This window comes from Myxocyprinus asiaticus, chromosome 26 (genome assembly GCF_019703515.2).
Source record: "Myxocyprinus asiaticus isolate MX2 ecotype Aquarium Trade chromosome 26, UBuf_Myxa_2, whole genome shotgun sequence".
In the NCBI taxonomy this organism is placed as follows: Eukaryota; Metazoa; Chordata; class Actinopteri; order Cypriniformes; family Catostomidae; genus Myxocyprinus; species Myxocyprinus asiaticus.
The window spans coordinates 37,992,994-38,008,226 of NC_059369.1; the positions used below are offsets into that span (position 1 = coordinate 37,992,994).

General features: G+C 35.8%; 1 protein-coding gene across 1 annotated transcript in view; it reads right to left on the reverse strand.

The window, feature by feature from the left end:
* Positions 1-557: 557 nt before the first annotated feature.
* Positions 558-15,233, reverse strand: part of LOC127416608 (CUGBP Elav-like family member 4) — a 169,790-nt gene continuing 155,114 nt past the window's right edge. Inside the window, exons 12-13 of the mRNA XM_051656040.1 lie at positions 12,108-12,268; positions 558-8,426 (exon numbers count right to left, since the gene is read on the reverse strand). Coding sequence (XP_051512000.1) covers positions 12,141-12,268 — 128 coding nt within the window. The 3' untranslated portion in view covers positions 558-8,426; positions 12,108-12,140. The remainder of the gene's footprint in view (positions 8,427-12,107; positions 12,269-15,233) is intronic.

Sequence of the window (15,233 nt, forward strand, 5' to 3'; positions counted from 1 at the left end):
AGTTATATAACTGTTCATTCTATGCGACTAGGTTGCTTTTGCTACCTGCTATTAGATTATAACAACACACTATTTACTTTATGCAGTGGATGATGTTTAGGTAAGAAAGTGTCAAATACCATCAAAGCAGAACCCAGAGGTTCAGTTTATCTAAAACCTCAACTAATCCATAATGCAATGTCTTTGTTTTTTTTAATTCGGAACATACTGAACTATAAGAACTTGTCTTACATTATAAAAAAACATGAACATCTGCTTTTCTTTAGAACAGAATGGATTTCTAACTGGTAGAAGATTTTTTTTATTTTTTTATTTAATTCACTCTCCATTCTCTTTCCTCATTAAATATTCATTATTTGCCCTTTTTAACAATTTGCTTCTAACCCTCTCATCTGATTTGCTATTCAGATGTGTTTAACACCCATTATCTCAATTAATATGACGACATGTGCTAATGCATCTTTTGTTACATTCAAAAGACTAAATTCCACCGTAGATTTTATTGCAACACCACCCAAATCATCTTTATGATGTGAAATAATGAAGAGGAGGCATCGTGCTCTACTGGACTGTGCTTTATTTAGAGTCTAAGCAGAATATAACCGTCTAGAGCTACAGAGATCATGAGCAGGGAGGGGAAACTGGGCTGAGCCCTAACTATCTTACAGTTCTGCTTCAGAAACAAAAGACAGCATGATCAAAAACTTTAGTCTCTTCAAGTAAACTTTTTTTTTTTTTTTTTCCCAAAGATTAGAAAGATATTTCATTTCAACTCAAAAGAGATACAAATGAATAGACAAGATATCTTTGTCAGCAATTCTGATATGTGAACCCAAAGATTACAAAATGGCATAAAAGAACTGAAACAGCGATAAGAGTCAAGCTGAGAATGTTGTCTCTCTGCTGCAAGAGTCTTTGAGAGATTCTGTCTGATTTTGAATTAAAAACCATTGCGATCACCATGAATGGATTAGTACCCGGCTCCTCATGTCAGTTTGGTCCAAACAGTATGGGCAGTAAATGAGAAATATGCAAATAAAGCCCATGTAAGATGAGAACATATTCACATCAAAAACATCAACACAGCCAATTTATGTTTATTCAATGACATCTTAGGTGGAATAGTTCACCAAAAATGAAAATTCTGTCATCATTTTCTTACCCTCATGTTGCTCCAAACTTGTATCCTGTCATTTTTCTGTCATAGTTTTTTTTTTAAATGTTTTTATAGTGGCAATGTCTGTCAAGCTCCAAAAATGGCCAAATGACTCTTGCACTATTTTCCAAATCTTCTGAAGTCATACAATAGCTTTACGGAAGGAACGGAGTGAAATTTAAGATGTTATTCACCAAAAATCATCCCCTTCAGGCTTTGTGAGCTCATTCTCATTATCAATTTGGAATACAGCACACAAGTTGTATGGCCATAACAGTTATGATACTTTTATGGTGGTTTTGCAGAGTTTGTCATTTCTGAAGCTTGACAAATATGGTCACCATAAACTATCATATGGAAAAGAGCTGCATGAAGATTCTTAAAAATGTCTCCTTTTGTGTTCCAAGGAAAAAAGCAACAGCATACATGTTTATTTACTCACTCTCATGTAGTTCAAAGACAGAATTTAGTTTGAGTAAACTATTCCATTAAGCTATGATTATCATATTGTAAGACACATGGTTTTTTGGAAATTTGGCCTCATTAATATCCGCATCTGAGGCTCTTTATATCTATATATTTTGAAGCCTCATTCACTTCAAACTGTAAGAGGCATGGCATATAACTGCACGTGCATTTAGGTTAGTGATTTAGAGCAGGTTAGGCATAGCTGAAGGCATTCACCTCTCAGAGGACATTGATGTTCAGTGTTGTTGGCACAAATCGCTCTCTCATTGCTCCGTTATCAACAATCATAAAAATAAAAACAAGACCAGCACATTAAACAATGAGAGATATGAGTAACTCAATTTCATCAGTTCATTTCATATGAAGAAAGAGTGAATGTGCATGTTTTTAAATAATCATCCCTTCAAAATTAAGACATGAACATAATAGAATAAAGACAGTTTCAAGGCAAATATCTGGTATCAAATTGTTTTTCCCAAAAGAACAGAATATTTTCAAATGAGAAATCTTTTACAGAAATTATTTTTGCAGATGATATATTGATGTAAAACCACATGGCCCCAAACATCATCTCGTACAAACTCTCATTTGCAGTGCATGAGCTTTCTTCACTAAACGGCTGTTAGACGTTACACCTTGTCCTAACCAGGCACGACGCAATAAAGAAGCGATAAAAGCCGTTTTCACCCTAACCAACTGTGAGCGCAACAGGACATTTTGTCGATTGCTTGATTTCTATTTTTGTTGCATCACGCCTAGTTAGGACACAGTGTACCTGGGAGGAACTAATGTCATGGTACCAATGTTCAAAAACCAAATCACACTGATGATTCAGATAAACTACAGCTTTAACTTAAATAAAATGTGTAAAATAAAATGTATATAATATAATTCAAAGAATAAACAACCATTTCCCATTATGAATATGAAAATCATTCTAATATTAGTGCCTCAAAGACACAAGAAATAAAAATCATTTTTCTGCAATACTCATTAATTTTTTTTTATAGTTTTCCTCTCTTAGCCTTAGTGAAATATATTAATTATTAATTGTCTTTATTCCAACTTCTTTCTTTGTCTGTGATCTCTTTAAACGTTATCTATTCTATAAAGATGAAACAGAATTGAAAAATAAGCTATATGGTATGTACAAGAGGATCATGGGTACACAGAGGAATGACAGACTGCAGGATGATGCTATTGAATGCTGGAACAGATCTGTCTGTGTTTTAAAGGTATAGTTCACCCAGAAATGAAAATTCTTTCATTATTTATTAATCCTCATGTTGTTCTGACTCCATGTGATTTTCTTTCTGGAACATAAAAGGAGATGTTTCATGGTGCTTTTTTGTCCTTTTCAGAGCTTGTCAGTATAAATCAACATCTACTTTTGTTGTATGGAAAACAGAAGCACAGACATTCTGCTAAAGATTTCCTTTTGTGTTTCACAGAAGAAAGGAAGTCATGAGGGTGAGAAAATTATGATAGAATTCTCATGTTTAAGTGAATTATTCCTTTAAAGTACCCTTGGCTTCCTAGTAGACCAAACTCGCTGCTATAGGGCTGCTTTCTATTCAGACGTCCGTCATCTCCCAATATGCGAAATGTAAACTTCAATGTAACTCCTGGCAGGGTAGAAAAGCTTAACTAACTAGATTCATCTATCTCTGAACCTGGACTATAATACATAAAAATAAGTCAAAATGACCAGGGAACAAAGTCAAAAGTTACCCCAATAGCCCCTCCTCCCACCCTGTGCTACAATCTATTTAGATTATATTAACAACACGCTTGACGAAGCTAAGCTAACGGAGCAAAGTCTGTAGTGTTTGCTAGCTATCTTGTTTTTAAAACATGAAGGAATACAAAACAATTGCCTTTTTTGCTTTGATTTGAATCGTAGCTTTGTTGTCAGACATGATTGCACATATTCTGCAATTGCTTGCTTTTTTCCCCTCACACAAACTTCTGCAGAAGATCAAAGCATGCTCTCTGATGCATTTCATACTGCAAAATAAAGCCACTGTTTGATGAAGTTGAGTCATAGATCACTCTACATTGCACTTCTTTTAATTCCAACCGGCATTTGCTGTAGTTTGTTTGACATACTGCATTGTAAAGGCTTGGACGATGTGTCAGGCACCCAAGAGGTTTCACAAACCATGACATCATTGACACTGATGCCCTGAGAGTTTAAAAAAAGACCTGTGGCCTTTCAGGTTTAGCGCCTGCATGCATTTCTAATGCTCTTTACAATCTCATTTCCGTTTGCTATTCAGCGAAATATCGATCATCCCCTTTTACAAAAAAATAAAAAAAATCTAAACTATTAAACGAGGAGCATTCATTTTTCCCTGTCTAAAAGATTCCTTTAATTAATTCTTGACTTTTAGTCAATTACATTTGACTTCCTTTCCTTGACTATCGCTGCTATTTTTGGGGGGGGAGTATCAAGCCCTGAAGGCATCCGCAGAAGATGGGCTCTTTGCTCCGGAACGTTCTACACTTCCGCAGCCCCTTAATGAACCCCAATCGGCCACTTAACAAATGCCGCATGCCTCTCCAATGCAACGCAGTTGGAAATGGAGAATGGAGAAGAGCCCAAATTCAAATGCACAGATCTGGCTAACAAACAAAGAATGGTACACTTGACAGAAATACAATTAAACAACAGCTCATCTCTCTGACGAGTACACAAACTCGATACAGATGAACTGGACCTCATAGATTTTATGTTCCTCACTTTTAACAATGTTGGCACTGAGACTAATAGAAGAAAAATACTAAACACAGAAGCTCTCTCTTCTCTTTGCAACCTATTTCTGATTCAAAGGATGCTTACACAGATAATTTTTTAATTAGGAATACGGAGGATTGGATTTCCGAAAGCACAACTAGACCCTTAATCTCTGAAACTCTCATTGGTCAATGGATGCCTACATCAAAAGCTTAAACGTTTGGTCACATGACGGCACTTTCGAAAACCCTCGTGTATTCCTCGGTGTCCTAGCGAAATCAAGGGATCCACACCATAAACTAGTAACGATTTCGGTGTAGGTGCCCTAATGTTCCCTGCCTGTTACATGCCATCTTTTGGGAACTGAAGCAAGAGGATTAGCCTTGATAGGACAACACTTGATTTAACACTGATGTATTTAGCATGTTCCTCTGGTGTCTAGTTGCATGCTACAGTTATATGGTACTTTAACCCAGACACTTGGCAGGGGGTTCTGGCTTCATTTTAACTGAACCATACCACACTGAAAAACAGCATTTGATACTACAATGGAGATTTTGGAGGAAATGTACTTGTGTCAACTGCACAGCTATTGTGAGCATTGGACTCATTTAAATACTGTGCTTTAGCAAAACTATTTTAGTGCCTAAGAATAATCTGTGTGCTTTGCTGACATTCTGATTTTTTTCTAAGCAGAGGGTAACCAAACATGAGATGTTTTTATTAAAATAAAAATGATGGATATATGAATAAACAATAAGGCTATTAGACAACTGCAAAATGAACTCGTGAAATTTCATTTGGCACTTTCAAACCTAGTGAGCTCCTTATCTTACAGACAAGACAAGACATCTAAAGGATTCACTTCAAGTACAGGTAATGAAATATTGAGGAGTTGTTTCTGGGACAGGAATTTGTTGCGTATTCTATTCATACAAAATTATTATCCTGGTACTTTTGTGAAAGACCGTCACACAAAACTCATTGGCAAGTATTTAAGCTCTAACTAGTGCAAATTGTAATGATTTAGCAGATATTCCAGCAAGCTGGTGTTTTCATGACTGGACAGAGTTAAGAAAAAAAACACTACTACAATAATAACTTCAAAAGTTTGTGACAATGGTGAAAATTTGATGTAAGAAAAAGGAAAAACACAGAACCAAAATAAGGATAATTAACCAAAAATAATGTTCAAGAGAGACAGTAAATTGTTCACAGAATAGTTTTTCCAGTTTAGCTGTACACAAACATGGAAATTTGTAGATATGGGCTGAACTGCACTGAAACAATGTTCTGATTCCACGCATGGGCAGGCCATTACCACAATATCTTGTCAAGCATGTTTATCCATACATAGCACAAAGAAAAGACAAACATCACCTTGCAAGGGCAGGCAGCATGGCAAAATTGCATGGTTTTGGTCCTTTGAGATCCTGGAGGGAGTTTTATTTTTAAAGGATAAAAGCAACGCTTCATATGCTGGCATGAAGGTTAAGAGGTCACATTTGGTCATAGACACCTATATTTCTCTGTCCACTCCAAGTTCTACCCACCTACTATCTAGATAAGCACCTGCCCATGACATGAGATAATTTGTGTTCACTATGTAAGCAGAACGATCAACTTTAAGATGGAAGTATGAGGATAATGTCGATATCTTAATATCTACTCACAGAAAAGTAATAGGCCTCCAATCTTACAACATCTAGAAAGGCTAGGTCAAAGGATCTCTTGTGGCCAAAATTTTTATTTTTAGGACCTGTTCACTTGTCAACAAGGCAAATAAGATCTGCCCACAAGGTGAAGTGCAAAAATATGAGTAGGCCTGAGGAAACTGATGCCATCTGACTGAAAATGATTGACTGTTGACAACAATACTATATTGAGCTTCATCGTCCAGTATTCCTGAAAAGCCTAATCTAGCCAAGATAGCATGCAATCTATATGCTAATATGTTTTATTGGATTCGTCATTTATTTCTTATTGTCTGTACAAACTTTGAAGATTAAGGCCATGACTACAATAATCCGTTTGTTTGAAAAACTCAGTTTTTCGGTTTCCTAACGTCATCACTTTCGTAAGTCTCCATTTTCAGTGGAGTGAAATGCTCTTCTAGTGTGGTTGAGAGGCTTAAACGTAGCAAAATCAAAATGTATTGGTGTAGACGGTGCCTAGAGTCACACAGATGGGTGTAGAATGTTGCCTATGCAATAGCAAGTTAACCAGACCAGAGCAAACGAGCTGGTTGGCAGCTGAGATGGGCTAAATACTGTAGGCTGGTTTGATCTTCATGTTAGCAGGGAAGAAAATGTGATTTACATGCCAATTCAAGATTTAAAAATTATGTATTATCTGAAGCTTCAGGAGTATATGCAGAAATTGTCATAAGATTGGCAGACTATCTCTTCTTTTTCCAAATAATGATTACTGATGGACATTTCTAAATTCTTCTACCACGAAGTGCAATTGCGGTTTACATGAATGTGACTGGCAGTAACTCATGATGTGGTAAGTTCAGATGGTTTGAGTCCATCACCGATGATTATTTAGGTAGGTTCAAGAGTGCATGATAAAACTGTGGCATTTACACTGGATTACACCAAAGTTATACGTGTTCTTAAAGCAATGCTGTGAGTGCACTTGGATTTGCATTGGCCATTAACAGTTCTGGACGGAATTTCTATGAGACCACCTGCAAGTGCTTTTAGTGCTTTGTGAAGTTTGCAACAGCCAATGGCTTCAACAAACCAATAATTATCCAAGGCGCTTTCAACAGAACTTCTAATGGACCTACTTCTTATTAAATGAGGGGGTATTGAGTATCAAAAATGTCACCCTTTCCTTTTGTGGTGCATCAGTTCTGTTCATTTGGCAGTTTCAGTAGCTTTCGTCTCTCCACCTCTTCCTTTGTTGAGTCTCATTAACGTCTGCTGAACATCAGAAATGAGTGTTTTCTTTCAGAGTACAAAAAGCTTCCAGGAGAAGCATGCTACGTCCAATAACCTGCACTTTGTGGATTGTCGCTTGTCAGATACAGACTTTGAGACACTTCATGTTAGTTCTGGTTCTTTTTTTGCAGTTCTTCCTAAAAACTTTTCCACAGCGATCAAACAGTGGAATGGAGAAAGAGATGAATGATATTATCCAGCGGCCAAACATGTTTAGGAAAGAGGCCCACTGACCATCAGGACAGCTTTGCCTCTTTGTTGTACATTTCCTTCATTCTTTACAAGTTCAAGTATTATCTTCTCTAATAAAAATAAATAGAAAAACATGAAAAATGAGCAACTCCTATAATCTAAACTTCTAATCTACATCTCGGTGCAGAAAAAAAGCTACCAGAGCATACTGTTTAACCGATTCCATCTCTAATGCAAGTCCAAAAAAGTATTTCTTTACACAGGCTGCTGGATACAAACCCAAAGACTTACTCTCTTCTAGAGTTAACATTAGTAATCATTATACTTGCAGCTACAAGGTAAGAGATTTTTTTTAAATATATATTTATAATCTTTTAAAAAGCGTGTAGTCCTTTGGTCCATATTTCCTAAGGAATGATGCATGTAGATATTCCTGGATTCTCTTCTAGAGCGCAGATCACGCAATACCAGTGTAGGCACAAAAACCAAAATGGCAGCAGGCTGGTGTGTGTGTTTGTGTGTGTATAGAGAGATAATCAATTTACATGAGTTCAAAGTACTTTTGTTTCCGGTGTGCATTTTGATGTGTATAGTGCGTGTAAAGGCAAGAATATTCTGAATGCCTTTGCAAATGTTTGCGTGTGTGTATTTGTATTTATCTGTTTATGCATGCTTTGAGCATAATGTGTTCATATAGGTTTTTTTTTTTTCCAATCTTGTCAAAAAAACAAAACAAAAAAAAAAGCAGCAAAAAAGTTGCCGAAGCAAAAAAGCGAAAAAAAAAAAAAAATCCTTGTTCCATTTTTTCCCACTCTGTTATTTTCCCACAGAATTAAGGGACTGTCGCTTGCCTCCTGTGATATGTAGCAGAGCAAAAGTTTTTGATACTGCACTTGTGGAAATAAGGAGTTGTACGTCCTTCATCCTGACAGAGAGAAAGAAGGACAGATGGGAGAAACAGAAGAGAGAAGTGAAGGAGAGAATGAGAGAAAAAAGCGTAAATTGAAAACAGTCATGAAGAACTGAAGATTCTAGAAGCTTTAAACAATGAAAGGCAACATTTAAAGAAGCACCCACAGAGCATGAGAGAAAGATACAGAATCACTCTCCTCGATTTCCTGTTATAAAACTTTTATTGTGTTACTGTCCTGAAAACCTCTAATCACATGTCTTTTTGCATAATTCTCAGGAGTACGTCTGGGTCATAGTTCACCCAAAAATGTAAAAGGAAAACGAAAAAGAATTATATTTTGCATGAAGAAAATAAAAGCATGTTTTGAGGACCATTATGATTTTTTTTCATAAAAGTACAATTTCCTCCCAAAATAATAATTACTGAAAAACATACAACTGTTTTATTTATTTATTTTTATTTATTCTCATTATTGACAATGATTTTCATTAGATTCTCATTTCTGTAATATAGCATTACGGTTAAAAATAACAGTAATACAATGATTAAAAATAACAAATTAAAGCCAGTACAACGAAAACTGCCACGATGAATACTTTACAATTTTCATAATATACAATTATTATTTCGCATTGGAGGACAATGTGCCTAATTTGTCATAAAAACTTCATAACATAAAAACTCTGAATGGTCCTAAAAGTAGGCTTCAATTTCTTTATGCAAATATAAATTTCTTATTTCTTACTTTTGGTTCTAGGATGAAATACGCCCTAGACATGCGCTTGACAAGTTATGAGATTTTCACATCCATTTGTCCATAAATTGCATCGAGGTGTTCTCTGCTAGGCAAAAACTGCTCACAAAAAGGCAAAAACATTTATATAAAATCTCTTGACAAGGTCAGAACTGGTATTGATGAAACTGAACTGGCCATAAGGTTCATATAGTGAATGTGTGCTTTTTAGGACAGTAAATGACACAAATGTTTGAGTTCGGGTAGCTTACATAAAAAACTGAGGCATTCATTATGTGTTACTATTAGAGTAAAAGAGTACACAAACAGCACAATAAACACAATGACTGTCATGTTACTCAGTTTGCTAATACTGTACACTTTGAACAGCATTGAGGGTTGGCCTAATGACACACATCTACACAGTACGATGCCAAAGCTGTTATGATTGTTTTGCTTAGGCAACACATTTTGTATGCATTATAAACAAGACAAATAGCAAAACTTGACTTGTAAAAAAATTAAATCAGCAACTACAGATAAATAAGACAAATTAATTATTTTCTGCAACAACATGCAATGCTAATACATATAGTGTGGTTATAAATATTCTTTCAATAGAAGCTGAAGATTGTTTCACAGGCTTTGTTAGAGAAATACTGAGAAATGTGCAGCAGATTTATTAAAGACTTAAATTTCAATTAAAAAGGCTGTTTTTAGCACGTGCTTTACTTCAGGTCATTTGTTTCCTTGCCAAGAAACATGATAAAATGGTAGTTACAATGAAAACACCAAAAAAAAATATGATGAAAAGACAGGCTCTTTTTCTGTCACTATTGTCGTTTCTTCTCTCTCATGTATGTCTCATTTGTTTTCAAAAATAATTTATAATAATGCCATATTAGACGAACTGTTAAGATGTGGCTGATCTGATTAAACTTATTTTTACTAAAAGCTGGCAAAAACAAAAGAATCTTCTACAAACACTGACACATACAGTCCAAACCAACATTGATGCATAAAAAAAAAAATAAAAAGTTCTTATCACTAAGTATTTTGACTAAAAATTAAAATGACTTTAAGTTAAAACAAAATGATTAATGCACCTGAAAAGAGTGCCCGAATATCAGAGTGCCTACCATTACTCCAGAGACTGAGGGCATTGCAGGTATAACAGTTAAAGAATGTTCAATATCTGTTGCACAGTATTTTAACTGGGACCTCAGAGACTTTTAAAAAAATATTGATGGTCCTTATCTGTCAGCTGTAACACTAAATATGAGCAAAAGTAATAGTGATGGTTGCCTTAACTATAAATATGGAAAAATATCCAAACAAAGTCAGGGAGGATCTCCTAATGAAGAAACCATATGGCAAAGGAGACCCTGTTTAAATGAATGGTCTTTGCTAGATCCATAAACAAGATTATTAAAAGAATATTTTACTGTAAAAAAAAAAAAAAAAAAAAAAAAAAACTTAGCACACTACGCTTATTTTCAAAACACAAAAATGCACACCAGAACAAACAGAGCTTGTGTAAGGAAAGAAAGATACAGAGAGCAAAATATCCACCACACTCAACAGCACACGCACAACAATTCACGGTACAACAGCAAAAAGGGGCAAAGGTCACAACCCATTAAAAATCAACAATTTAGCACTTGAACCACGGAGAGCGGCTACCAGATATAAAAAGAGACCAGTTGCACTCCACCACTGGAAACAATAGAAATATATAGAGATAGAAATTAGTTAACGGCACGTCATGCTACTGTCACAGGCAGTCACGTGACGTCATCCACAAGAAAGTGAAACCAATGGAGGTTGACGCTGAGGAACTTACAGTAATGGAAAATGTTTCCCCTGAGCGCAGACATGTGGCTAAAATAGAGAGCCGCCATCCTGAGCTAGCATTTGCCCTGCCGGGTTAGTTGAATGAAGAAAAACACAAGAATCGATGGCATTGTTCTCTTCAGCTTGGTATGAGTGTATTGTGATGGGTATTACTTATGAGCTTTAGTTTAGTTGATAAATAATGACAAAGATTAAAATAATAACACTGTTTAAATGATAACACTAAGACAAGTGCATTGATATTAGTACTGTAAGCCTTACTGGGTTTAAGACAAAAACACATACACAACAAAGATTGTGGACAAGATTTTGAAATGTGAAAAAAAATAAATAAAAAAAATAAAAAAAATAAATAAAAATCAACACACACACACACACACACACACACACACACACACACACACATGCACATCTTGTGGTGAACACACTCTTTTGTGATTGAAATGTATAGATGCTCGTCTGTTAGTCTTTAAACTTTAAAGAGATAATTCATCTAAAAATAAAAAAAATTCATAATTTACTCACCCTCATGTCGTTCCAATCTTATGACAATTTTCTTGATTGTAACACAAAATAGGAAATATTTATGCATATTTATGCAATGCCTTAACATGGCTTTAATTGTATAGATAAAAAAAAAAAAAAAAACCTTGTGAACACTGTTAAACATCTACTTTTGTGTTCCACAGAAAAAAAGAAAGTCACACAGTTTAGAAACGACGTAAGGGTGAGTAAATGACGACAGGATTTTCATTTTTCGGTGGATTCTTTCTTAAATGTTATGTCAAGTCTGCTGTTAAAGTTCTGTTACATTTTTCAGAGCTCAGCTCTTTTATTACTTTAAGGCACCTCTCAAGTAATTCAGCCACAATTAATGAAAACTAATGAAATCTATATTTTTTGTAGCTTATTTAAAACACACAATTAACTCAAGCCTGTCAACTCCTGACAGAAAGCAGTTTTACTGCCTCAAGGTTTATGCAGCGCACTTCATAAAAACACAGCAGCTAAACCTGTTTCTCAAACAGGAATATAGTAATAAAGACCACATTAGTTGTATGATAGACACATCATGTATAGACACCGGCACTGAACATGTCTCTGACCTGTGAGTGGACGTTGTAGCAGTCAGTTCAGGGTCAGTACGGACGGTTGGCGTCCTTTGGCCGCTTGAGCTGAACTTTGAGTCTCTTCATGCCGATCTGAAAACCATTCATGGCCTGAATTGCTGCCTGAGCACTGGATGGGTTATCAAAGCTTACAAATCCTAAGAAAGGGACAGAGAGAGAGAATAAGATAAACTGGATTATTTACTGCTGCATATAACACGACTTTTACATTTTTGGCAGAAAATGTGAGTTGTGCTTTGTATAAAGCTTGCCACAACAATGCTAGGATTTTGTGTGTGGTTGCCAGGGTGTCGCTATGCAGTTGCTAGGGTGTTCTGGGTGGTTGCTTAATGGTCCAAGTCAAAAGAGCCTACCCCTAAGTCTATATGATATTCTGGTCTCTAGATATGGCTCGGGTCCCTCCTTCAGTGTCAGTCTGTGGGATTTTTTGTCCTGTTTTATCACTTGGCAGGCGAAAACCATAGGTCTGATCACTTAGTAAGGCAAAAGCACACCTCTCCTCAACAAGCCGCATGATATTAGGCATTATTTATGTCTGTAGCACAAACAGTGCAGGACTGTTGATCCTGGTGTGGTGTGAGTTGAACTGGAGCTCTGTTCTGCTCTGGTCTTTTCACACATCACTCTGATCAACTGATGGCACAAATTTTCCGCCTGCCAGCTGATTTCATCGACGTGCAGCTCCAATCGAATTTGAGAGGACAGACCATGCTTTTGTCAGACACAGACGAGATCAGACAGCAGCTTTTACAAACCCCTTTAAACAAACACAGACAGACAGAGAGAGAGAGAGAGAGAGAGATGAGCTGTCAGACAGCACAATTCGTCATAAATCTCACACGTATCTCTCTCGCTCTCTCCATCACCAGCGACCATCCAGTAATGAGAGAAAAACAGAAATGAGACAACAAGGGAGTGGATGGAGAAATGGAAGGTTTTGTTCTAAACCCTAGTGCACTGCCAACCTAGACAGTATTTTAAAGGCTGCATTACATTTAAAATTGGTTTTGAGGCTTTTAGTCTGATTATTAGCTTTAAGGTCATCTGCTGGCCAGTGTACTCCTAAAATGTAAAATAACTGAGATATACATATTCAAATTTACAGTCTTTCTCTTCCAGGAAAATGGACCAAAAATATGATGACTCATCTTCAATATTCACTCAGGGGTGTACAAAATTTTATGTCCAATAAAATGCCCTCTAGAATGAGACTGTCACTCTTCTTAATACTGTTTCATAAAGAAATACATTAACACATGAATGAAAACTGGCATTTCATGAGGTTATTAAGGGTATAATAGGCACCTTAAAAACACATTAAGTTAAGAAAAGTGACAGCATAGAGCTTCATCACAGCCAAATATACACTAGCAGACAAATGTGTAGATACACACTCATTCTTTCTTTTATACACAGTAATGAGCGATAAGTCATGAAAACTATGAAATAACTCGTGGAAGTATGGCAATTATGTACTAACCAAAAATATGTTAAACAAATCAAAGCTATATCTAAGCTTCTCTGAAGTAGACTGACAGTGTTTTGTGTCTATTTGTGTGTTTGCTGAATGCTTAACCAGGACTCTTTAAAATCCATTTTCCTTCAGATAATCCCACTCTGATAGCGAGTTTGATCAGCGTTAAATGTCAATATTGAGCAAGTTATCACCGTAGACTAGAAATAACACGCCGTTCCTGCAAACCCTGCAAACACCTCCATAGACCTCTAAATGTCGCAGAAACACTTCCAGAAGCATTTATCTGCTGGTTTATTGTGAAGATGTTTGGACAAATGCTTAATAGAAATGTTTTGAAAACAGTGCTAGACTATTCATTTATCATGAGTCTTTGTCTTGACTCATGCTGTCTGAAACAGTAAATATACAGTATCTGTCATCAATGAGTTGATTCTGGTTTCATGATATCTTTTGATGCGACCAGTGACATTGGCTGATGAGTTACACGCAAACAGTTTGGGGTATCAAAAAGACTTTAAGAACTTCTGACCAGCATGATCTCAATATCATCTGACCCAAATTTGGTGAAAATCCAATGAAAGCTGTAGGATGAAATCAGAAAGGTGATAGTATCAGTGAAATATTTTTGCTTCTATACCATTTGGTTCAAAAGCTATAAGCTGAAACTAGGGTTGTCGAATTAACGTGTTCATTCAGTGCGAATAATTATATAAGAAAATTACGCAATAAATCATGTTTCCGGAATGTAATAAGGAATAGGCTATTCCTAACATCGGAAAAAGTCTAGCTTTAAGTATCACCTTCTTGTTTTTTTTTTTTAATGAGTTTTAGCCAGCAGGGGGCAGTGAGCGCAAATCCAGCTGTACAGGCAACAATCAGAATCAGAATGAGCTTTATTGCCAAGTGTGCTTACACATACAAAGATTTTGTCTTGGTGACAGGAGCTTCCAACAAACCACACTTACTGACAGCAGACCGTTCAAACACAGCTGGACAGACCTCACTTCCAAATGCAGGGGTCTCGAGATGTGTTTAAGTTTCAAACTATGCTTAACTTGACATAGAATCCTATTAACGTCCTAATAACCAAAGTGAAACGTTCCAAAAGCGTCTGTCTGAAGCATGTTTACAAAGAGGCATCCTTAGAAAAGCCCATATAATAAGTCTACCTCGGAAAGTTTGACAAATTAAAATTACAAAATTGATTGCTGTGGACTGTAGGCCAAGAATAGGGTTATGTTCAGTATAGAAATAAAAATCAACAATATAGTGCTTTATATAGCCATTTTTTGTAATGCAAAATCAATGCTGTACTTGTCTGCCATAATAATGTAATATATTTTAATTATCTGGATTATGATATTTATGGTATATGTTATATTTATAATTATTTACTGTAAATATGATTATAAGTATTTAATCTTTAATACTGAATAATTTTGGGGGACTATTTTGACAAATATTTATAAATGCGATTAATTATGAGTTATTTGTTTAATTATTCAGCATATCGTGTACTTAATTTGATTAAAAATTTGAATCGATTGACAGCCCTAGCTAAAACATATGAAATTGATCTATTGGTGGTGCTAGAGGGACTGACAATGAGACTTCAAAATTGGCAC